This window comes from Struthio camelus, chromosome 25 (genome assembly GCF_040807025.1).
Source record: "Struthio camelus isolate bStrCam1 chromosome 25, bStrCam1.hap1, whole genome shotgun sequence".
NCBI classification, from domain to species: domain Eukaryota; kingdom Metazoa; phylum Chordata; class Aves; order Struthioniformes; family Struthionidae; genus Struthio; species Struthio camelus.
In genome coordinates, this window is record NC_090966.1 from 908066 (window position 1) to 933988 (window position 25923).

General features: G+C 39.7%; 1 protein-coding gene across 2 annotated transcripts in view; it reads left to right on the forward strand.

The window, feature by feature from the left end:
- Positions 1-25923, forward strand: part of NSF (N-ethylmaleimide sensitive factor, vesicle fusing ATPase) — an 83836-nt gene that overhangs the window by 38585 nt on the left and 19328 nt on the right. For both annotated transcript variants that reach the window (XM_068919310.1, XM_068919311.1), the window contains exons 9-17: positions 10224-10423; positions 12380-12545; positions 13451-13525; positions 16254-16441; positions 21005-21100; positions 21737-21893; positions 23063-23196; positions 25332-25398; positions 25562-25641. In XM_068919310.1, the coding sequence (XP_068775411.1) occupies positions 10224-10423; positions 12380-12545; positions 13451-13525; positions 16254-16441; positions 21005-21100; positions 21737-21893; positions 23063-23196; positions 25332-25398; positions 25562-25641 (1163 nt within the window). The remainder of the gene's footprint in view (positions 1-10223; positions 10424-12379; positions 12546-13450; positions 13526-16253; positions 16442-21004; positions 21101-21736; positions 21894-23062; positions 23197-25331; positions 25399-25561; positions 25642-25923) is intronic.

Consider the following 25923-nt stretch of genomic DNA (forward strand, 5'->3'; position numbering starts at 1 on the left):
CTGAAATGTCAGTGTGACAGCTGTTCGCCTTTGTATAATTTATTGGGAAAGGAAAGGAAAGAATGTGCTTGCTATCTGGTGCTCTAGTGCTCACCCATTTCTGGTTTTTGCCCAGTGCTCACAGACTCACAGCGCTCACTTCCATGCCAAATGCAATAAATATTTCTCTCCTGTAACTACAGAGAGCCTGTAGAGACCCTTCAGAAATTGCATGCAATTTGTGTGTGGTTTATCTAACTTCTAAGGAATGTTCTGGGTTTGGAGCATATAAATCAGCTTTGGTTAACCATATCATCCAAGGTTGTAAATACTACTTGGATGCTACAGTCTATGGATTATCTAAGAGAAGAAATCTTAGATTGGCTTCAGCTAGTCATTAAGCCTCACTGTAGCTCCCTACTGTCCCTGAAAGGGGCAATTTCCCTTTCCTTATCCAAGCCTTTCCCTTGTGCATGTACAGCACCTCCATTGTGGTTACTTTGGGCTTATATGGTTCTTTAGAGAGCTAATACACCAATATAAGGTGATTGCTTTCAGGCTGTACTTTCACAATCGCTTAATGGAGATCCTTTAGTATTATGAACATTGGTGATGCAATTATCTCTCACCTAATGTTTTCCTCTGAAGTTAATAAGCTTGTGACTGCCAAGGTAGAAATAAATCTTGAGAATCGAGGAAGTATCCTAATATAAAAGGAGGATTCCTTTTTAGTGCCATCCATGAGGCCTCCCTGTGGTAGAAATGGTACTTCTAAGGAAAGAGCTTTATATTTGCGGGGCAGCTGATGGAAGTAAGATAGCAGTCCAGTTTAACAAAGGATACTTTTAATGTATGTATGTATTACATATAAACTTCATGCATCTTGAAAAGCTTTCTAATGTTCTTACTTGTAACTGCACAAAAGATACCTAAGTTAATCTAGTCAAAACAAAATGCTCTAGTAGGAGAGAGGGAAAAAAACACAAGCAGTGTTTCTAGGGAATCCTCCTCTTTTTCAACCCCTTTCTGATTCCCTGTGACATTTAGCTCAAAGTAAAGCTGTGCAACTTAGTGATGAACTGCAGCCTTTCTACTGCGTCATCCCCACTAAGCTGCTTAAGACTGGTTTTGGTCACTCTTTGTTGTAGCTCATGGGCATCTTCTTATTCAGACTATTTGATAGTTTTATAAGTTGTTCCTGCAGATAAGCCTTTTCTTCATATCCGTGTTAAATGCTAGTTCTTTCTGTTGACACTTTAAATTCAGCTCATTCAGTTGCTTGTGACATTGTCTAACATTAGGATACTTAGGATACCTATTATAACACTGTTCTCTTTCTCTGACTTCAGCAAGTATTTAACCATTTGGACTGAAGGTTTTGATATTCAATATCTGAGACTGTAAATTTCAACAACACAGAAAACCTTTTCTAAGTCCTCAAAAGAAAATGCTAGTATTCAAGAAGTCTATGGGTCGAGAAGTCTCCGATGTCTATCTTTTCCCTCTCCTCCTTCAAATCATAGAGATTGACCTCAGACCACCCAAGCTCCCCCCATACTACAGAGACTTGAAGGAAGTTAAGAAGCCAGTAACATGGGGGAAGGTCCTATGTGGATGGATAAATGGTTGAGGGAACAAAGTAGGAATAGCTGGTCAGCACTCTTTAATGGAGGAAGGTCACAGTCATGTTCTGCAGGGTTCAGTGCTGTTCAGTGGGCTCATGAATGAGTTAGGGAAATGACTCAAAAATGAGTTTTGAAATGACTGTGAATTGCAGTTGGGACCTGATGGGATGCAGTCACAAGTGCTGAAGGAGCTGGCTGATATCACTGTGAGACCACGCTCGATTATCTTTGAAAGGTCATGGTGACTGGGAGAAGTTTCTGAGCCTGGAGGAAAGCACATATCACTCCTGTCATCAAGAAGGGCAAGAAGGAGGATCCAGGGAACTACAGGCTAAGTGAACCTCACCTTGATCCCTGGGAAGGCAATGGAACAAATAGCTCTGGAAACCATTTCCAGACATGAGAAAGACAAAAAGGGGTGACTGGTAGTAGAGAGCATGGATTTACGAAGGGTAATTTGTGCTTAACCTGCCTGATGGTCTTCTATGATGAGATGACTGGCTTGATGTATGAGTAGCGAGTGTCTCCCATAACACCTTTATAGACTAACTGATGAATTGCAGGCTAAATAAGCGAGCAGTGCAGTATGTTGAAAACTGTCTGAACTGCTGGACTTGGAGGATTGTGATCAACAACAAAAAGTCCAGCTGGAGGCCAGTCACTAGTGGTGTACCCTAAGGGTTGATCCTGGAGCCAATACTGTTTAACCTCTTCATTAAGGACTCTGATGATGGAACTGAACATACCTTCAGCAAATTCTCAGACGATAAAGAACTGAGAGGAGTAGCTGATAACAAGATTGCTCTTCAGGGGGCCCTTGACATGCTGCAGAAATGAGCAGACAGGAACTTTGTGAAGTTCAACAAGAGGAAATGCGAACTCCTGCACCTAGGGAAGAATAACTCCATGCACCAGTACATGCTGGGGGACGACCGGCTGGAAAACAGCTTTGCACAGAAGGACTTGGGGGTCCTGGTGGACACCAAATTGAACATGGCCAGCAGTGTGCTTTTGGGGCCAAGAAGTCAACAGCATCCAGGGCTGCTTTAGGAAGAGCGTTGACAGCAGGTCAAAGGAGCTGATCCTTCCCCTCTACTCTGCACTGGTGAGATACACAGCTGGAGTACTGTGCCAGTTCTTGGCTCCTCAGTACAAGAAAGGTATGGACTTACTAGAGCAAGTCCAGTGAAAGTCCATGAAGGTGATTAAGGAATTGGAGGACCTGTCATATGAAGAGAGTCTGAGAGAGCTGGGATCCTTCATCCAGGAGAAGGGAAGGCTCCGAGGAGATCTGATCAATGTGTAAAACATCCGATGGCAGAGTATAAAGATGATGATGATAAATTCTCAGTGGTATCCAGTGACAGGACAATTGAAACTGGATCCATCTGAATTTGAGATAACACATCTTTACTATGAGGGTGGTTAAACACTGGTAGGGGTTACCCAAAGAAGTTGTGGAATCTCCATCCTTGGAGATATTCAGAACTCAATTGGACACGATCCTGGCCACCAGCTCTATGTGACCTTGCTTTAGCCAGGGGAGTTGGACTGGATGATCTCCAGATACCCTTCCAACCTCAACTATCCTGTGATTCTGCAGAAGGATCTTCCAAGGCTTAGTCCCTCAGTGGTAAAACATCTGGTGAAACTCCATGTTGATCAGTGAAAATTGATGTGCATGAAAAAAAAAAAATCCTAACTTGCAAAAGGTGGGTTCTGAGCTGACTTTCCATTCAAGAGCAAAATTTTGGGACTGTAATAGGTATAAAAAACACCTACTCAAAGCTCAATGGGAGTTGTTCAATTCCTTCTTGAACTCTATGAATTCTGAAGAAGAAATAAATTGAAAACCAGAGGAGAACTTAATTATGCCACTGTATACATCTGTATTTTGTTCACTTTTCAAATGCTGGATGCATTTCTCGTCTTCACTCTCTGAATGACATAGTAAAACTGAAAAAGGTTTGGAGGAGGCAGTCAGGATGATTAGAATGGAAAAGCTTCTATGCAAGGAGTGAATCAGCTTGAAGATCTTTAGCCTTGGAAAGAGACAAGTGGGAAGGATATGAGAGAGAGCTACAAAATTCTGCGTGGCCAGGAAAGAAAAATATTTGCTCTTTCAACACAGGAATGTGAACATGAAGCAAATTTTGCAAATGGCAGGCTTGGAATAAAGGGAAGGGGCTCTTCATGAAATGTACTGCAAGGAATTCCTCCATTAGCTAACTGATGCTGTAAGTGAGAGTGTTTTGCAAGTTCAAAGGGAAACTTGAAATAGACGTGGGAGAGAAATCCCTCGGTAGTTAATACAGAGGGACTGTTTTTCAGGAGATGCCTGAGCTGTGTGTGGTAGGAGGTGGGAGAGAGGTAGCTTTCTAGCATGTGCTTGTCCCGGTTTTGTACACTTCTGTGTTGATGGCCAATCATCATCGTCAGATACTGGGCTATAAGGACTTCTACTCTCACTTCATGTGGCTGTAGTTATGTTCTTTAATTAGCAGGCATCACCATTCCTTGGCAACCACAGTTTTGCTCTAGTTGGAAAACCAGGCTTTGGGGCATCCAGTGACCCTGTTATGCTGATACTTGTTTACTCTGTAATGCTCTGCGGGTAACTATTCCATAAAACATTTACAAATTACATCATATTGACTTTATCAGTAGATAGAAATGATCCAACTTTATTTCAAAAAGTAGAGAATGCTGAGGAGATTTATGGTTATTAACACCTAGGTGGGATATGACTATAAGCATCAGCTGATGTGTTCTGCAGTATATCCAACGATTCTGCATAATCTTCATCTTAAATTAGCTACATTTTTTTAAACTCATCTATTAAGAGGCAAAGGTGTTTGCTCTTTTTTGCTGCAGTGATGACTTTAAAAATTTTAGAGATTAGTTTGTTTTGTATATATTCTTATCACAGTCCCTTTTTCTGAGAGTCATGATTTTGTTTGTGTAGCCAAAGGCATTGTGTGTTGGAAGCTTCTTTAAAGCTGATTTATTTTCAATTTTATCGCATTCCGTTAGAAATTGATTAATGTCCTGCTCTTGCTGTAAGTCTAATTATTGCCTCCTTATACATGCATGCATTAAAAAACTCCTCACATCACACCAAGATGTGATAAGAAAGCTGGGAGATGGTTTTCAAAGGTCTAGAAGGAAGTTACTGATTTTGTTTTCCTCTCTTTAGAGCAGCAAATGATCTGTTACATGAAACAACTGGCTGTTGAAAGTCCACTTAAAATAAAAACTGTGTAAGGTGTAGCTCTTTGCCTGTCCCAGCCTTGAATTAAAGGCAGAAACAAGTTACTTCAATCTTGCTACTTGTCAGTAGCACGTAAATCCTACATGAAGATTAACTGGAGGCAGTGATCTAGGCTGGAGTAATGGTTGTCTTATGGGATGAGAGGAGGGGGAAATTCCACCCAACTTTATTAATGGAAAATCTTGTCGGTGTGGCAGGTGAAGTCCAAGAACCATAATCTTATTCTAACCTCCTTGAAGATTAATGTGAAAAGATAAGCATCTCTCCCTGATGTATTCAGGATCAGTACATTACTATCAGTGCAGATTCCCAATATGTGCATCTGAATGATACAGTCGCACCAAAATGCTTTGATTTTAATTAAAGGGGGAATTACACGCCCAAGAAGAAAATTCCTATTATACTAAAACATTTCTCCTGATCTTTCAAAGAAGTGAGTAGCGAGAAATGAACAAATAAACTTCATCTTGTCTTTGGAGAAATGATATTCTGGTTCAAAAGTGTATGACTTCTTTTGGTGACATTAGTAATTATCCAATTTTTACCAGTTTTCATGGTTTTCCCATAATATTTTGTGTAGAATGCTTTCCATACAAGTATTGCAGTTCCTGTTGACATACCTGTTCAGCCTCTAACTGTATGCCATTAAATTGTATAATTAAGTATCCCATTACAGGAATGACCTTTGATTTGGAGTCCTAATGTTTAAGCTTAATGAGTTAGAGATGTCTGGACTGTTAATAATTTATGTTTATAATGTTCTCATAATAGTATTGACATTTGGCTGTGTTGGTGAAACCAGCAAAGTGGAGATAAACTTAATCAAAATTCTTGTGTGGTGCATAGGATCCCACTGTGATTTGAGACATAACATTTGTAGTTTGTCATCACCTATCTATTTTAATAAAGTCCTGCTTATGTCTAAAATTTTAATTTCAGCCAGCTGAATGTAGTTATACAAGGAAATCTCTACTGGAGTAGCTTGTGGCAATTTTATTTTAAGAGGAACTAATTGCTTTGGTTTCAAGAATGTTTTTCCACCTGAGCAAGAGTTAGTTCCCACTTAACACTTTCCCTGTTCAGTGTATATTCAGTGTGAACCGAATCTTACAGCAGACAGTTTGTATTGTCCTTGATGTTCAGATGTGGGGGAACACGTGTGCGTGATGTTACTTACTGAAGAGCAAACGTGGCTTGTCCCAAGGTGGTCTGAACTTGTCTTTGTGAGGTTCAGTAGTTAGATGTAAAGTTGTTTCTGGCAACCAGAATCTGCTGTGTCCTAGAATTAATCTTTTTGCCCTAGTGGGATGGGTAGCTACCGGCCTAGGAAAATGTGAGGACTTTGGCAGGTAGGAAGCTGAAGCAGTGGGCTACCTTTGACCAGCCTTTCTTTATTCTGTATTCTTCTTGCAACAGCCTCTGTCCTTTCAGCAGCTCATCTTTTTTTCTTTTGGCTTATCAGTTGAGACATAACACTTTCTCATGATAAGCAAGTTTGAATACAAAGAGGGGAAAGTCCTATGAGCCTTTTTAAATAAATCTGGCCAAAAAGGCCAGAGATGAGAGAGGTGAGACTTCAGGTGCAGTGTGTTAGCCCTTTGTTAAGTCTATATTTATTCACACAGGCAAGTGGAATATTTAGGCTTTTCAAGAAGTTCTGTTTGCTGTAGTAGAGAAACTTCTAGCAGGTATAACTAGGTTATAACTCTTTCTAGGAGAGAGCTTTTTAATTGCAGGAGAACTAGAAAAAAATTAGGATTAGGCCATTCCCTGTAGTTTTGTCTCTCTTTTTTTGTTTGTTTTTTGGAAAGTATATTAGAGAAAAATGAAACTATGTAGTATGCTTTCCCTGCCTGTCTCAGGATGCTCCCAGGATTATTTGTGTACATATGCCCTGACATGCTGGTAGCCTCTTGATAGCCTCCCTTGCTGGAGCGCAGAGGAGCTGTCTGAGCATCAGCAAATTTCTGTGCTTGGGGTTTCCCTTCAAAGTATCACTCATCATCCAAATCCTGCTTTGTGCTGTTTGGCTACATAGGTGATCATGTTCCTCCACAAAACACATTAACAATAACTTTTGTGACATTGATTTGACAGGAATAGCTTTTAATTTATCTATGTCTCATTCATTCATGTGTGAAATTAGTCTTTGCTGACAGTGTATTTTGTTTATGCTTTTGACTCTTGGATGCCTGGAAGTTGACTAATGAGTTCTTCTAAAGTACCTCTCTTTTTTTCTGGGCTTCTCTGCAGAGAAAAGTCTTACTACAGAGAGGGGAGGAAAAAAAAAAAAAGGCTTTCAGCTTTATTGCTGTGCTTGCCCAATGCAGTACTATTACTTTCTGCGGCTTTGGTAGGGATCAAAAGCTCCTCATAGTCTTGTTCTCTTGAAACTTCACTTCAGTCTATCATGAGTAATCTGAAAAAGAGAGAGCAGTGCATGCAGATCATACAAAATATCTTGTATTGAGCAGTTATTCAGATTGAAATCTATATTATCCGGGAATAAATAAAAGAAAATCACAGCTGAATATTGCTAAGTGAATATAAGAGAAAAGTGCTTGTTCCTTAAATGCAGATTTTTGCCTTGAGGTCTCTGCAACAGCGAGGACTCTGTGCTAGCGAGGCATGCTGTATGGGAAAGAACTTATCACGTAATTTAGACAAACTGGAAACCAGGAGGGAAGTGCCCAACAAGTAACTTGATGTGCCCAAGCTCATTAAGCTTTTGACGATGCCAGGAAGTGAGCTCAGGTCCTCCAAGTTTGAGCTCCGTGCCATCACAGATTGCTTCATTTCTTTCCTATTAATGTATCTCTTAAGCACCGCAGGACTCTTGTTGCATGGTATACAAGCTTAAAAGAGTCAATCAGCAGCAATGTAATCTCCTAAAATGAACATATCATGAATGTTGTCTACTACATGAAACTGTTTCCACTGCTATGTTGTTTTTTTCTCAAACAATTAATACTTCAAGATTTTTAAGGTTTTAGATGAATCGGTCTTCTTGAAACAAAACACAGCTTTTCATCTTCCAATTTAGTCATATCTTATGATCCTCACTTGCTTTCTGCTGCACTTGCGTGGGGACTTTATGCAGCGATAGTAAGGGGAAAATGAAAAAGTGAGGGTGCTACTGAATTCCTTACCCCTGTAATTAAACACTTGTGTTCAAAGTGAAAATCCTTGCTGATGAAAGCTGCTCAGTGCAAATTCCAAATGTGTTGTTACCCTAGAGGGTCCAGTGGATAGAGCTACCTCAAGGTAGGTCCTGTAGGTTTGATAGGTGAGGATAACAGTGACATGACTTCCTACTGTAGAGAAAAGGCAGTAAACACGGAGGTCTGTCAACTTGCTGTTGGTGCTGTGTGTGGCTAAGACACTGTAAAACATGAGAGGGAGGTCTTGTGCCTTTATAGGCTGAGTAGTTTGCATTCTGCACATCTTTCCCATGGGCAAGGGGAGATACAGAGAGGAACTAATGCTTCTTATTATTCTTGAAATTGAGTAGGAAGAAGTAAATTACTAAAATATCTGCTGTGTCCTGAATATGGAAGGTAAGTGTGTTTACCCATTATTTTTTGTTTATTCTTTGGTCTCCAGAACCAACTGGAAAATAGAAAAAGGAGGTCTGCTGGAAATAAAAGGATCTAGACAAAATAAGTTACATATTTCTCTTGTCTGCTTCCTCACTACTCCGCAACCAGACAATATCCAAACTTGCTCTCCTACTGAATCTGTCTTCTACATAACACTGTCTTATAAATTGGACAGTATATTGCTCACGTCTCTTTTCTTCTCCAGCTTACTTCTATTTTCCTTGGCTGTTTTTCTAATTAGATGCTTCTACTATAAAATCTACCTTTCTTTCCACTATTTGGGTTTCTGCTTCAGCCTTCCCCGAGTCTGGTGTTCAGTGTTTAAAACTTGGTACTAATATATAATCTTTGCTCTCCCATTTCAGGATTTTCCAACATCAGCCCCTTCAGGTTGCTCCTAGGAAAAAGGTTATGTCTTGATGCAGTTACTTTTTCTGTTTGGCTAGATGCTGATAGTATCTTTAAATAAATAAAACCAATTTCATCATAGATGCATACTTTTACCACCACCTCTCTTAGCACAGTATACGGCAGAGCATAACATCTTCAGGCACAAGGATTTTCAGCTAGTTGATAAAGTACATCTGGGGCTCACAAGCTGTATATCCAAAATTCCATGAATCTTCCAGGAAAACCTTCCTTGTTTTCACTTGGAAACCTCTTCAGCAGTTGTATATAAGTTTAGGAAACTTGTGCCTTATTGTTAACTTGAACGTGTCCAGCATTAGGTTGCATCCATTGGATCTTCTGTTTTCCCAGAGGAGAGAATTTTAATGTTAGTGCTCATACGCAGCGATTGAAGTCCTGTTATTTTATTTGAATAAATTAAAGTTTTTCAGTTGTGTCTAGCTACAGGTCAAGCTTTCTAGGCCTCTGATGGTTATAATGGTTCTTATGAAGCCTTTTTCAATTTTCCAAATATTTTTCCTAAAAGCTTGGAATCGGAATGCAATGTATTCTATGTGGGACTTCTTCAAGCCCTATGCAGGTGTAAAAAGTTAGGCAATATTGCATGGTGTTCCTTGCTTTCTGATTCAAGAATCAAATTAGTCTGGTTTGTCTAAATCTACACTGGGGGCTCACATTCAGCTTGAGTAACTTTGAGGATCTGATGCTTTTTTTTCCTTATAAACTTGAAAATTAAACTCAACTGAAATTCTCTTGAAAAGGAAGACTGCCTTTGTTTGCGCTGTGTGTCCCTCTAGGAGAAGAGAAAAATAAACCAGATTTAGCACATGTTTATCCTAAATTGCTAGTGTGTCTTTGCTTGGCATTCAGGGTGTACGGTGTTTTAAAAAGCATCTGCTATCCCTTGCTCTCTGGAGATGATCAGCATCCTAGGACATACCCCTTGTGTGTTTTTTTTGACTGGAATGTATCCTATTCACCTGTGTGCCTGACCCTTGTTCACCAAATGGTCTCTGTTGCTTTGTACTACTGGCCTGAAGTCGTACTTTAGGCTTTCAGTCCTCACCTGTTAACTTAGCATGCCTAATGTATGCAACAGTATTCGTGCTGTTCTATGAGTTATTTTTTGATGGCCGTTGTGGTTGTTGAAATGATGTTGATGCAGCCTGGCAATTCTGCATTTGTATTTTCCTGATAAAGACATTGAAAAGAGCTAAGGCTAATGCGCAACTCTGCAAATTCTCTGTAAAAGCACCCCTATTTTAAATAACAGTTCCCTCTTCACTCTATTGCTCTTTCCTGTGTTAGTCTGCTTTCTAAATTTGTTCTCTCTTGTTCTAGGCTGCAAGCATGTGAAAGGTATTCTCTTATATGGACCTCCAGGCTGTGGCAAAACGCTCATGGCTAGACAGATTGGCAAGATGCTGAATGCAAGAGAGCCAAAGGTGGTCAATGGTCCAGAAATCCTCAATAAATATGTGGGCGAGTCTGAGGCCAACATCCGCAAGCTATTTGCTGATGCAGAAGAAGAGCAAAGAAGGGTAATGCAAACATAGACAAATAGCATGGTCAGTATGAATGTGCGTAAAGAATGACCAGAAAGGAAGTTCAGAAAATTGCTGCTTGCATTGAAAGACTGAGTCACTGCTTAGCTTGTGATTGTAATTACTCATTGCAAGTCACTCACTGAATATTAGTGTTCTGCATATTCACACAATGCCAGTTTAAAAAAAAACAACCTGAACCTGAAAAGGTAGCCTGTATCCTAGCTAGCCGTGCTTGACCCCAGGGTGAGAAGAAACACTCTGTGCTGAAGAGAGACAGTGTGTTTAGTTTTCATGCAGAGTTATTTTCAAGTAATGTGGTAGGACTTATCCTAAAAAAGTAATGAAGCTCTTTGTGATCTCTCACCTTGAATTGCTATTGTATATGGTGGCTCTGCATCGTGGTTTTTGTGGCTATTTTATATTATGCAGTGTGTCAGCTGCTCAGAAAGTGGTTAAAAGTAGGATGCTAAACATTTTGCTCCTTTTTGAAATTTGGAACCAGTGAATCTAGTTGGAATTTTTGCTGCTGAATTCAGTGGTAAGTAACATAGCCTGAATGAAAGCATAAGCTTTCATGGCTTCAAGTTTTTGGGTTACAGGATTACAGTGTAAATATAGTATAATAGAGTGCTTATAAAGCATTGTAAGCACTAAATCATTAATTTTTCTCAGCAGAAAACTAATGAATAAGAACATTGTCTTGAAACTAGAGAATACAGATCTTCAAAAATGGAAGGGGAGACCAATATTGCCCAATACTGAAGATTGGGCTTTTGATAGCCAGCTATAGTTTGAAGGTGCAAATAACTTTTGTGTGTGCTATGGTAATTTTTCCCTGCTGTGGATCATTTAATCTTGATACAATTTTCTGGTAAAGAAAAGACGATTTCAGGTAAGTCACAGTTATAGTGAGGTCTTTTCAGAAGACAGTAGCAAAGGACATTATGTCCCTTAATTTTAGTTACGCCTAACAACATTGCAGATTTTGATAGCAGCTTGATATTATTTAATTTTCTTCTGCAAAAGACTTGTAAATCAGAAAGTCAGCTTCGCATGGGAACCGTGCAGATATGAACAATCTTCTTTCCTCTGCTTGTTGCAATATAACTGAAATCTGTGAGCTCCTTTTCCTTTGCAACAACACACCTGTTAAAATAGACTTTATATTGGCTGGAGTGGATGGTCCTGATGACAAGTTGAGAGATTAGAAAGGTCTTGAAAAGGTTGGTATTGTAATGACTTGTGTCTGGGGCAGATTGCCAGTGACAGCACATTCACCCAGTGTTAGCATGGTCTCCGCTGTCCACAGAAGGCATTTTAGAGGTGGAATTTGAAGGGGAAAAGCTTCATAATGCATAGATGTGGTCACAAAAAGTATCCTGTTCTCTTACCAGCTGCAAGTGCTTCACCTTTGAGGAAGCCTGGAAATAAGCAGTTCTTTTCCTGATTGGCTCAGAACGAATGGACTCCTCAAAAATATTAAGAACAAAGCTACTCTGGCAAGCTTTGTATTTCCTAGCTTTACTACGACTTAGGGTACTTCTTGCATTGGGTGTGTCGCTCCACAGATGTGCTTTGTTCTTTGTCTCCCTTTCAGAGGGCTTTTCCAGATACCAAGTACTGTGACCCTCTGTCTGGGCTGCGTGATCCAACTTTGGGCCTGTGCTTTTGTTGTTCAGTCTAGTCCTCTCCCTTCAGCCTCTGCTTCTCTTATCATTGCCAACTATAAAGTCCTATATTTGGACAGAGCCTACCAACAACTCCATTTTGGAGCATGGTATCCCAGGATTCTGGAAAGGCATCTGATATAGAGCATGTGATATTGAAAAACACCTTGAGATATCAGTATTTTGTATCTCCCTGGCTGATCTTGTTGAGATATTACTGTTTTGTTTGGATTGCTTTCAGTGATGACTTGTGGCATTCCTGACAAGCTTTTCTCTCCAATAGCTTGGAGCAAACAGTGGTGTTCATATCATCATTTTCGATGAGATTGATGCAATCTGCAAGCAGAGAGGGAGCATGGCTGGTAGCACTGGAGTCCACGATACCGTTGTAAACCAGTTGCTGTCTAAAATTGATGGAGTGGAGCAGCTCAATAACATCCTAGTCATTGGTATGGTGGTTCTGTTTGTCTTGTTATGGTGTCTGGTGGAAAACCATTGATATTTTGTTCACTGCAGGTCAGCTGAATGGCCATTAGTGGTATTGGATGTGTTTAGACTCATCCAAATGACTGCTATTTGTCAAGCATCAGTCACAGATTTAAAGCAAAGAGGTGGTGTAATAGGCTGATATTGCTGCTTTTATTTAAAGGGGAAGGAGGAAATTGTTAACAAGTGCTTCATAGTTTAAGAAAACAAGCAAGAAATAACATATACTGATGTATCAGCAGATGAGGACCTGGGGCTTCTCTAGCTGTGCTGTCCAGTTGTCCTGGTGCCAGGAACCCTGCAGATACATTCTCTCAGTTTGCTCAAAACTGATGTGTAACAGACCCAGCTTGTTCACTGGGCTCAGTGCTGCAGCGTGCACACATATATCTCACTGCTAATATAAGTTATACTGTAATACCTGTCATTTCATGAATTCCCTCTGATGATAGTGACTGTTCAATTAAGTTCTCAAAGGTATGGTTATCCACTACAACCTTATTCTAGATGGCCTGAGTCTTGCTTTCTCTGTCCTGTGGAGTGTGAGATCCTTTGGTGCACCACTTTTGCCCACACCATTAGTAATAGGTAGGACTTGGAGCTGGGGAGAACCTGCTGTGATCTCTGCCATAGTCAAGGCTCTGAAAGCCACAGAGGTCCCTGTGCTTAGACTCTGTTTTGATCCCTGTTGTTATTACTCTACGTTAGTGCATGACATTCTCAATGTTTCTGGAGAGGGACATCTTTCGTCTGGTTTCTTTTGAGACTCTCTGAGGTCTCTTCTTAACTCTATGGGCTAAATTTAGGAGCTGGAGACCCAGTTGGTAAGCTTAGCTAATGCTTATTTTGGTTTTAACTTTACATTTAGGAATGACCAACAGACCTGACCTGATTGATGAGGCTCTGCTGAGACCAGGGAGACTGGAGGTGAAGATGGAGATTGGTAAGAAGGCTAGTGTATCTCAGTACATAAGCTCACAGGTACTTAAAACAGTAAAGCAGACATCTGTCCTAGTGTGAACAACTGACCAGAACAGCATAGCTGCTAAACTTTATGCTGCTCCCTCTATAATATTTTATGTAAATTTAATTAGCTGATTAAAATGTCATTTTAGACTCTTGAAGTCACTGAGTGGACATCAGGTTCTGTCAGGTGGTATGGGTTGGTGTAGGCTGGTAGGACCCTTTCATTCTCTGGCATGAATGAAAAAAAACAAATAATGGCATCAGACCACTGTTAGGTGGAAATAGAAGAACTCTTGATCATGCAGAACAGGCATGTGAGCAGTTCTTGACTTTGAGAAAATGCAGATAATTTTATTTGCATAAGGTGATCATGTTGACTTTCACTTCAGTAACTGCAAGCGCTAGCAATATTTAGCATTGGCTGAATATTCTAGACCTTCTGAAATCAGCAGGTCTGGATTATGTGTATCAGTGGTTCAAAAAGCAGTCCAAAGAGCTCTCTTAGCCCGTTATTATAGTGTGCTGGAAAAGATGAATGTTTTCCAGTAGCATTTGAAAAGGATTTTTGTAATTGTACATATCAGCTGGCACCATTCCCAGATCTAATAATAGAATATCTGATAATGTAGGATTTAGTAAGAAATTAGGCCCAGATCAAATTAGATTCATGAAAATAAGTCTCTGACTTGGCTTTTGAGATCAAAAATTTGATCAGTAAAGATCACAGTGTGGTCTTAAGGGCTACTAGACTGTGATGCCCAATTCTAAGATTAAGAAAACCTGGAACTGATTAAAAGTTTAATGATCCTGTCTTGCACGGAGAAACTCAAATCTGATGAGATCCCTGTTTAGTTTAAAGATCGGAAGGGCTACACGCAGGTGCAGATGTTTAGTTCAGAAGAGCCTGTAAAGCATATCCTCTAATTCTCCATGTGCGCGCGTACACACACACAAACACACATACACACGAACGTACGTATGTACGCATGTCACAAAATATTTCCTATTCTCTGAGCTAGGCACGGAGTATTGCAAAAATAAAAAATCTCACACTGTAATGAGCTATATGGAAAAAGCAGGCAAGGCCAAGAGCATCACTAATGTCCTTGTCCTTTCAATTACGGAGAATTAAATGAAAATGTCCAGATAACCCTAAAAATTATATGGCCCTGTACTGCAGAGGAAGGCAAAAGAGATTATAATTGTCTATGCTGGTCTGAACTGTGGGGAAATTCTTGAAATCTGATCTCTCGGTTTAATCCTGAGAGCTCACTGGGGACTTTTTTCCTATCATTAAAGGGTAACTTTACTCTTTCGAAGAGCTGAAAAGAAGAGTTTTTGTGGTAGCTGAAAGTGGAAGATTTTGGGCAAAATAAGGAATGAGGAAGTGAGGCTGATGGCTACTGAGGCAGCCACAGAAATAACCCAGGCAGTGAGAGCTGGTGGTGTTAAGGCCATCCTAGAGTATTATAGGAAGCTGTTTATAACAGGCTGTACTGTACATGTAGCTCATGGAAGATGGGAGGTCAAGAGATGCACCTGAAGGAGCAACTGTGACTTAAAAACATGTAGAGCACAGACAGCATAGATAGTTGCAAATATGCAGGAGATTATGAGACTAAGCTATTAATTCAGCTGAAGGAAGAATATTGGAAGGGACTTGTGCCTCTTCCTGGCATAATACAAAAAAATAAAATCGATTGAATAAGTGTATAGCTGTACATAGAGATTTAAGAGAGGTCAGGCAGGTAGACAGTAATGAGAAAGGATTAGCATTGACAAAGTTAGCCAGACACAGTCTTTCCAAATTAACACATCTTCAATGAGTTGAAGGAAAGACTTGGTAAAGAAAGTGTGTTTTAGGGAGCAGGAAGTGTAGCAACGATGACAGTTGTCCTCTCTGAACAATCTTATACCTGAAAACAAATGCCTGATAGCAAGCATCATTGCTAAACCCAGCTGAGTGTTATACTATCGCAGGTGTAGTACCTGCATCTTTAGCTGAAAAAATTTAATTAAAAACACTATAGGTGAGGCAAGTCTTTTTTAGAACAAATTTATCAGATCCTTATAATAAAGGATGTGAACATAGGTTGGAAAGTGAGATAAAGCACAGCATGGGTTTACCAAAAGGGTGTTGTGCCGGACGGACTTGTTATCCTTTCTTTAAATAGAAGGACTTTCTTTTTCTTCCATTATGAGCATTTCAGAAGGGGCTTGATAAGGTGCAAGCTGAGAAATTATCATCTAAACGTCAGAAAATGAAGATTGTACAAGAATTGTGAGGTGGGAAGGAGCTTGATTAGGGAACTGGGTTTAGGGATGCCAAGGGACTGACTTGCCAGAATGCCCTTGTGTAAGGTGGATCCCTGGTCTGGAAGTTTGAGAACAAGCAGCTGGGAGTGGGAACATTGTGCAGCAACCAAGTCACAGCAACCAGTAACTTGCTTTGGGAACTCTGACGCAGTGAAACTTTACACTGTTTCTTTCTCTAGTTTGAGGGTGATGCTAATTAGTTAACAAGAGCAATTGGTGTAATTTGAGGTTCTCGGACAAAAAGCATTGTCCACTACTGTACTTATAGGAATGAATTACTCACAGTGAGAAACGGCCTTTGGAAGTAAGACCGTTGAGGAGAGGGAAAGGCTGTGCTGCAGTTGCTGTGCTGAGGCACTGGTTGACATGCATTCTGTTTAAAATCTCAGGCTTGCCAGATGAGAAGGGTCGATTTCAGATTCTTCATATCCACACGGTACGGATGCGAGAACATCAGCTGCTGGCTGAAGATGTGGACATTGCGGAGCTGGCAGTTGAGACTAAAAACTTCAGTGGTGCTGAATTAGAAGGTTTAGTTCGAGCTGCACAGTCTACTGCTATGAACAGACACATCAAGGTCAGTTCTGTTGCCTTTCACTGGGGCAAAGAAGAGAAAATAGTTGTTTGTGGAGACTTTTCTTGTATGTTTACATCTCAGCATGCCTTAGGAGATGGTTTTCATGTGGATACCATGTTGTGACTGTGCTTTCACGTGGTTGTGACTTAACCTTTTTCATCTCCTGACCTCCAAGTGGTTCTTAGTACCTCAGTGGGAATGGAAGATAATTTTCTACCAGTGTATTTTTATGAAAACTGAAAAGAAAGTCTTGAGACTTAGTTTAATAGATTAGACCCAGGAAACAAGAGTGGAAAATGAGAATAGCCATTGACGTCAGGGGTATCTCTACTGAAGCCTGTGCAGCTCAGTATATTTGTAAATGATCTGGAAAGAGGGGAGGAATAGCAAGGTTACAAGCTGGCAGCTATTTGTGGTCATAAAGATGAAGGCCATCTGTGAAAACTGCAGAGGGATTATGAAATACTGAGTGAGTGGAAAAGATGCAATCAGTGTGTTTAAGTGTACGGGGAGAAAATTCTAAAATGTGTAGGCAGTGATAGGGACTGAGCTGACCATTGCTCGGGAGCAAGTTCTTCAAATTATGATAATCTTGAAATATCAGCTCAATTCTCATCAGTCAAAAAGCAAATGCAATGTTACTAGAAGAGATATAGAGAGCAAAAATTAGGCCTTGATTATATCATTGATAAATCCCTGATGTGTTTGTATCTTCATTACTCTATGCAATCCTGGAACACCCATCTCAGAAAGGATATAGGAAAGGATATGGTAGAACTAGCATATGGAAAGAAGTAGGATGTGCAAGGGCAACAGAGAAGGTCAAAGGTGTAGGTGGGTTTTCATAGGAGGAAGGGTTAGACTAGGATTTTTCATTGTGAAAAAATATGGCAAAGGGACATGAAAAGTCTGTAACATCATGAGAGGCCTGAAGTTGGTGAATAGAGAATGATTGTTTACTGTTTTCTAATACAAGAGTTTGGAGGACAGCAAATGGTACCAGCTGGGCCAGGGTCAAAGCAAAGAAAAAAAATGCACGTTGTTTGAAGATGTATTTAAGCTGTGGAACTCATTGCTCTGAGATGTCGCTGATGCTAAAAACTTATCTGAGTTCAGAAAGTGCTTGTACAGTGTCTTCATCCCATTTCAAATAAGAGCTCATTTGATGACAGTCTTAGTGTTCATAGAGACCTGTAAGGTTCTCCGTTTCGTCCATTCTAGAAGATTGCCTTGGTTTCCTAATATTTGCTGATTATTGGGGTCAGTGTATCTTTAACTGGAGAGGAGTTATGAAGGGTCGTGAAATGTCAGGTTATATTAATCCAAATGCAAAAAGTGGTATTTGACAGTGTTGAAATATGAGATAATTAGTTCATGAACGGAGAGACTGAAAGATGTAGTCCCTTTGCTCTAGTGGCCAAGATTTGGTGTGAATAACTGCAGAGAAGAGCTTTCAACATCAATACCAACAGCACTCACGTGTTTTTAAGTAAAAAGGCTATTCAGCCTCAGATGTAAATGAAAGCATAGTTTCCTTTCTTCATATTTGGCTGCTTAAACACATCTAGGAGCATTCTACTTAAAGAAAAAATGGCTCCCGCTTCTCTTCCTTGCAGCCATAATATTTGAAAAGCTATTAACTGGTTCTCATAACAACACAGAAGCGTCAATTAGTTTCTCTAATTTCTTGTGTTCTTACTCAAAAAAACTTCACCACCTCAAAATATATTTTCATCCCTTCATAAACAAAGCATTTTTCTTAAATAATTAATTTTGCTTATAGTAGTTGATGCTTTTTCATTGCTTGAATTTTGGGTGAGGCTGGGAGCCGTTAGTGTTTTGATAAGTACCCTGTTGTGCCAAACTGTCGCAGGGGGAGAAGAGAAAATGGCAATGCATAAATATAAAAGCGCAATCTCCTCCTTTAAGTAGGTGATTAACAGCTTAGTAATGTATGCATGTTTATTCCAAATGTCAAGCTAGCACACTTCATTTTTCTTTCCAAAGATTTTGACATAGTATTTTTGGATATTCTTATCATTCATTGTGAAGTTGTTTTCAGCCAAACGATGTACTAAAGTATTTCATTCTCTCCTATGAATACTGCAGAACTTAAAATATACATCATAAGCCTGACCTAGTTTTCAGAAACGCCTATGAGAAGCAAGAACACAAATTGCGTTTGAAAATCAAGTGGAATTTTTCTTCTGAATCATTTAAGCTCTTCTGATAATCTCTCAAAGTGTGTGTTAAAAAATAAAATGTGTAACTTATTAAAGGCTAGGACAGAAAGAAAGGTTCTTGCTTTTAGGCGTATAAACACCTTTAGGAATACATTAACTATGTGTTTCAAGTACCTTCACTTCCCTCTACACAGTAGCAAAGTGATCAACTTGTCCTAAAGATCCACTAGTTTGATGTATTTGGCATCCTCTATTTCTGCTTTGGTGGGTGCTTTTGTGAGAAGGGACACTGTTGTTTCAGCCAACCTCTGGTTATAATAATTGGTTTGGCACAGTATTATTGGCTGATCTTTAATTAAAATGATTGCTGGGTTTTTGAGCTTGCTATTAAGAGACTGCTTCTGCCATTCTACAAGATAGGCAACATAAGAATTCTCCTTCCCATGCCAAAGTGATGTCCTTGTTCTTGTGGATCATCCTAGTCAAAAGAGGATGTATTTGAGACACTTCTTTGAGAGCGATTGTTATTTGACTTGTCCATCCCCTCAGTCTTCAGCAAAGGTTGTAGAGATCAAGCACAACTGTCTGTGCTCTAACATCAGGAGCCAGTCTCCTTCACTTGATCTTTCATGGTAATGCCTCATCACAGGTCATGGCTCCAATATTCTCATTCCCTGATTAGGATTTTTTTCCAAGAAATGCCATGAAATCCCATATTTTTGTCTTTTGAGATCGTGTAGGGCCACCGAACTCTCACGTAGAAGCATAACGTATTGTTAGACTAGGGTAAATTTCAATGAAAATTATACGTGTTCCGGAAACTGGAGAAATTTCATGTGGAATAACAGGGATATAGAAAAATTAATAAAAGCCTTTCAAGGCTGCACTGTGACTGGTAGAAAAAAAAATCTCTTGCCTCGTCTCCATGTTGCTTTAAAAAATAGGTTTCTGCCTTACCACTTTACAGGTTGATGATTTGCTTTCCACAGATCAACTTCTGTCCCCTTTTATGACTAATCCTTTTTCTGGTATCTGTAACTCCACCCAGGATCCTCAGCAGCTTGCCCCCTTAGGATTAGTGTGTAATAGCCAGTGTACATATGCCATTGAGTGGAAAAGTTATTTCAAATCCATTTAATTCCTGATTGCTGCCCAAGGCAATCAAGATACTTGAACATCTACAAATAATCCTAGTAAATGGAGCTGTTCCATATTGCAGAGCTGCAGCCATACTCAGTAAGACATCTGAATAAAAGCCTACAGCTGCAAAGGCTACTTACTTTCAAGTTGTTTTCAAGAATTTAAAATCTCTTTTGGCTCCAGTGTGAGCAGTTTTCTACCGTCTCCCAGCAGTACCTCTAGTTGTGACTGAGGAACAATTTACAAGAGAAGATTGCTGTAGTGCTCTGTCAGCTGTATATTTGCTCCCAGTCATTAGATTTTAAATGTTGCTGGGCAATTTGGGCATGGCAGGAGGGAAAAAGGTGACCCCTCTCATTTTGAAAGGAGAGCAATCTGAGTTGAGCTAACTGCTGCTTATTTATTCTGAGTAATATTGGTAGTGTCACTTTGAGAAGAGTCGTGAATGTGGTTGATCTGAAACAAATAAAGGCCAAGCAGAAAGAAATCTAATATTTACCAATCCCCTGAAAGACTGTTCTTATAGGAAGAAGTAGTGCATGATTTGAATAGACATCTAAGATCTCCTGAGATAGGGCTCTGTGCATAGTTCTTATTTTTGGCTCAATGGCCAGAAGTGGAGTAGGGAAATTTGAAGTTGGGCTGAACCAAACTTTATCGTTCTGTGAAAAGTCACAAAAAGAAGGATGCATCATCCCCTTCCCATCCAGCGGCCAGAATACATAATGAAGAGTATTTCTACAGTTTGTCACTCTCCGCTGACTCTAATGGAAACCTTCATAACTCCAATAACTTTTAGAAATCTAAACTTAAGTGAATGAGATCAATCCCACACTGTGCTCCAGTCTCTGCCTTGCTGATACTTGATTTATTTAGGTAAAGGCAGAGCAGCATCAACAGGGATGGTGCAGAGCCTCCATCCCGCTCTTAGCTGGAGCGGCTACTTTGAAGAGTGGGATCATGGCCATACTCTTCACCTCAACTTTGAGTGCAACAGTTGATACTTACAGACTTTGTGGGGGCCAGCGCATGGCAGTGGTTCTGTGAACATGTTGTTGCTTCAGAGGTACCCAAGCATGTGTCTAACAACTGTCTTGTCAAGAACCATTTTTTTGGTATTGATGCAGACCCATTTTTCTTATTGATGCAGACAGCTACAGAGCTGGATCCTTGCATGGAAGTTGGTAAGGGGTCATGTGTTGCGGTGCTGTACTTCACTGTGTTTTATTGCCTTTGTTAGGCCAGCAACAAAGTGGAAGTGGATATGGAGAAGGCAGAAAGCTTGCGTGTGACAAGAGGAGACTTCTTTGCATCTTTGGAGAATGATATCAAACCAGTGAGTAGGACCTATATAACCCCTGTAATAGAGTTGGGCCACTCAGGGTTGTTAATGACACAAGCTATTACCTTCTCTCTGTGATCAGATGTGCGATGGTGCATTGTGGGTTTGGGTACTGCATTCTGTGTAGTGGGAATGAAAGTGGAGAGCCTCTTTCAGCCTGCAGTGGTAAGGCTCCATTTTGTATCTTTTGTTGGGCTCAAGAATCATAAAGAGGAATAGGATAAAGAGAGCAAATCAGAGTTCCTTCTCTCTGCTGTATATACTCTCTCCCTTTTGGGTTACTTCAATTAACCAAGGACAGATTAAGATCTTAATTGGAGGTTTAAGCCTCTAATTTTTGAGAACTATCTTTAAATGGTGTGAATGCAGAACTCATTAGTAATTTGCATTGATTAGAATTTGTGCTGACACTATATGGAAAGACATTGCTAAATATGAATAGTCCTTAGCAGCGTTCAGTCCTTTGAACTGAAATGTTCTGTATCACCAGTGAGTGTTTATTACCGACTGCCTCACTTAGTTAAAACATCTTCCAGAATCTTGGTCCTGGTCACTTTGATGATGTTTGTTTCATGTTTTTTGAGCAAAATTCCTGAGTAAAATGAATGTTCCCTCTCTTTTAAAATACAGGCATTTGGAACCAACCAGGAAGACTATGCAAGTTATATCATGAATGGTATTATTAAGTGGGGTGATCCTGTAACAAGGGTATTGGATGATGGGGAGCTGCTTGTTCAACAAACTAAGAACAGTGACCGTACTCCACTGGTTAGCGTTCTTCTAGAAGGTAAATTTGGGAAAACTATGAGTTTTAAAAAACAAATGGCTTCTGCAAACTATTCCTAACAGTTACCCCAAGTGGTGATCTGTTATATCCTGTAACTGCATGTAAAAGTAACATGTGGGAGGAAAAATAGAATTAGTCTCTGTCAATATTCTTGAGTTAAATTGCTTCTCATATTAAAACTGGATTCTCAGCCTGAGATTTATGGGGATATCCAAATGCCATTCTTAGAACAGTAGAGGACTGAATGCACCCAGTTAATAATCTAAGGGTGGATGTTTCACAGTGGAAGCATCTCTAGCCGAGTTAATTGTCTAGATTCTCTTTGAAGTCACTGGAGAGCTCATCAGGGAAATTCACTGAGTCCAAATGACAGTTCATCTGGCCATGTGCAGGTGTCCACTGTTAGACCAGAGGTGAATTGCCCTATAGACTGTTATTGACTATAAAGAGTCTAGGAAATTAGTCCAAACTTCAATACTATAGATACTGGGGTAGGATATGTTATTTACTGATCTCTTTCTTTCTTTTCCTGAATTCCCTAAATGTGGATTGCTACCATTACTTCAGAGTCTGTTGCTTTGAAATTGAACCCTGAATAGCTCCCTTGAATAATTGTCTGTGTTTGTGGTCAATATATTGCTAGCATGCAATACCCTATTGCACTTGGAGTTTGTTTGCATTAGATGTATAGATTAAGCTGCATCTTTGGTTTCTGTTTGAATTATTGTGGTATGATTTTAGGCAATTTATAAATTGTGTGTTTGTCAATATTTACTTAGCATTTGTGCAGTTGGCTTGTTTACCACAGTACCTACAGAAATCATATGCAGAAGGGGCATAAGCCTGTTTAAAAAGACTTGCCAAAATACCAACAGATATTAATTTCTCAGCAGTGGCCAGATCTGCAAAATGTATTAACATTATCTTTCTTCTTGGTTTCTTGGCAAATTAGTCTGCACGTGCTCAGATAAGTTGCATTAATTTCCTTCATCTGGAGGGCTGGATTGCACTAGGAATTAGTGTGTGCCTTCTGTGAGTAGAAGAAAAAGTCATTTCAAAATGCAGATGCCTGTGAATGGGATTATAAATGTTTAAAGTATCTTCCATGCTGAGCCTTACCAGCTCTATTTTCTCATTTGTTTATTGACTGTGTTTGTCCTTTGTTCCAGGTCCCCCCCACAGTGGGAAGACTGCCTTAGCAGCAAAGATAGCAGAAGAATCCAACTTTCCCTTTATCAAAATCTGTTCTCCTGATAAGATGATTGGATTTTCTGAAACAGCCAAGTGCCAAGCTATGAAGAAGGTACTTAAGCGTTCTACTGATTTGTTTGGTTATAATCCAATTCCATGTTCTCTGATGGACTGTAAAGTGATTTTCCATTGTGACTGTATTTTCTCCTCTCTGTAGGTCCTAAATTCCTATACATGCATTTGTTTAGAAAGTTGAGTGAATTGTTGTCATAGCACTGATACTGAGCATGACTCTTATCCCATGATGCTTAGTTTCTTTAGGAATCCTTTTGGGAAACCCAGTAAACACTGATCAGTGAATGTTAAATAAAATAGCTGTTCTCTGAGAACCACCTCTCTGCGTATCACTGCATGGATCTTGTAGAAAAACGTGAATTGATAAATCATGTTGTGTAAAACAGTATCATATTAAAGCTGTGTCCCTAGCTTCTGAGAGCTTTCTGTAATAATGCACTAGTCCACCCAAACACTCAATGAAAGTGCTGCCTAATTCTAGAAGAGTAAACTCAATTGAATGTGATGTCAAAATACATTAGATTCTGCACCAAGCATCTATTTATGTTTAATCCAGTAAAAATCCTTTTAGATGAATCTCTGTGGCAGAATTGCTAATATCGCAGATCCTTCTGGATGCAGGAAAACTGATCTGTGGCTTTTTGATACTGCTTGTGGTCCATGGTGATTCCTTTTATGTTCACATAGAAATGTTTATTATGTATATTTGGGAGTTATTTTCCTAATTAATGGCCTGCTAATAAATGAATACAGAGTGTTCTGGTTACTGCTGTGTACTGCTAAACTGGACAGAAAGCAAGAAGTGGCATCTGTTTTGTTGTTCTGAGAAGAGGCTACCAGCAGGTTCCAGCTGAGTTAAATAGCTGTTTTGATAATTGTTTTCCAAGAATTGAATGATTAAAGGGAGTTCTTTAGATAGAAAGGACAGTTGTTTTGGGTATTTTTGGGGAGCCTGACAGAATAGACCCAAAGGAAGGCAAGGATCTTGCTGAAGGTAGCATATAAGAATTTAAAGCTCACAAGCTTTTGCCCTCATCTGTTGTCAAAAAATGCTCTTTTGCTTTGTCCTAATTGATGAGATTTAATGAGATCTCTGAATGCTGTTTCAGGGTGGTGTGTCACATAGCAATCAGCTCTGGAACGGAAAATTTCAAGGGTCTGCCCAGTTGGGTCTGATGTATAATCAGGACTGAGAGTTTGACAAAACACCTGATCTGCAATTAGCAAGTTTGGAGCTCTGTCTGCAAAGATGAAGGCAGAAAGGACTTATGTTTGCACTTAGCAAGAACAGATCTTGAAACTAGAATCCATTCTGAGGTGGTAATGGTTAAACAAGAGTTATAAGAAAAAAAAAGAAATTTACAAATAAGTTGCACTTCTTAAATCATTTAAAGTTGTCAGCTGGAAGGAGATCTTAAGGAGTGTCATTTACAGGAGCAAGCTAACACTTATTGCAGCTGAATTATACTGAATTCGGCAGGTAAACAAAATATATTATTCTAAGAACAAAGGGATAATTCATTGCAAGACTGCATAGTTTCCAAGAAAAGCAATGTGCTCATAGCTGGAAGCCCAATTTGTAATTTAGATTCACAAAGGAGCCTTTTGGACTTTGCTTGAATTCAAGGTACACTGGAGGTGGGCCTGCAATACCACTGACATCCTTAGTGCCACTCACTGTCCAAACCCAAAGGTTTACAGTGCACTGTTTTGCTGCTCTATAAAGGGTGATATGGAGGCTTAATCAATACCTGAGTAGGTCTTTTCTCCCTCCGGTCCACTGTTATGAAGAATAACCAACTTGGATATAAATCTTCATAATTGCATTGCGATTGTGGGTTTGTTGTGTGTGTGTTATACTCACAGTATTGCCCCAGCTCCAGAAAACAGAGGAATGGTGCTCTATTTTGTCCGTTGCTTGCAATTAAACACAGAGGCAGCTAGCTTTACTGCAGTACGTCTAGAGTAAATGAACAAAAATGAGCTCTGAATTTTTTGAGGTCTGTTATTAAATGCAGGTAGAGTCTAGTCGCTTGGTACTGATTTTTTCATTCCCTGTTTATTCTTCTGACTACTGCTGAGTTTAGTTAAAAATGAGTCAACAAGTCCTTATCATGACTATTGTTAAATCTTGAAAGTAAAACTACAATGAAGCATTTTACTGTTTTCTAGATCTTTGATGATGCATACAAATCCCAGCTCAGCTGTGTTGTAGTGGATGACATTGAGAGACTTCTAGGTGAGTTAGAATGATGGGAGCTGTGTTGGCCATGCAGTAGTAGTGCAAACCAGAAGTGATCTGGAAGCGTTTGTCACAGGAGCCTTGAACTGCTTTTTGATGTAGTTACGTGGCTTAAATGTGTATCATTTTAATGGGCATTAAAGTACATTTTTCATTTCAGATTATGTCCCTATCGGACCACGGTTCTCTAATCTGGTGTTGCAAGCCCTTCTTGTACTGCTAAAGAAGGCCCCCCCACAGGTAAGAAGGTAATCGAGGAGTAAGATGCTGTATTCCTGTAATAGTTTTGGCAATGGAGGGCTTTGTGTCTTGATGATAGCTGCTGTGCTGCCAGTGCTGTTAGTGCTATTGTCTCTGATTCAGTCAAGTTAATCCTAGCCTGCTGCTGATCATTCAGTTAGGTATTTCTAGGATACCTAACTGAAGGATTCAACTTTAATCATCTAATTATTTAAGGCTGATCTTCTGGAGTTAGCCTAGAAATACTGATTAAGTAAACGGGTTTAACCTTCACCAGGTGAA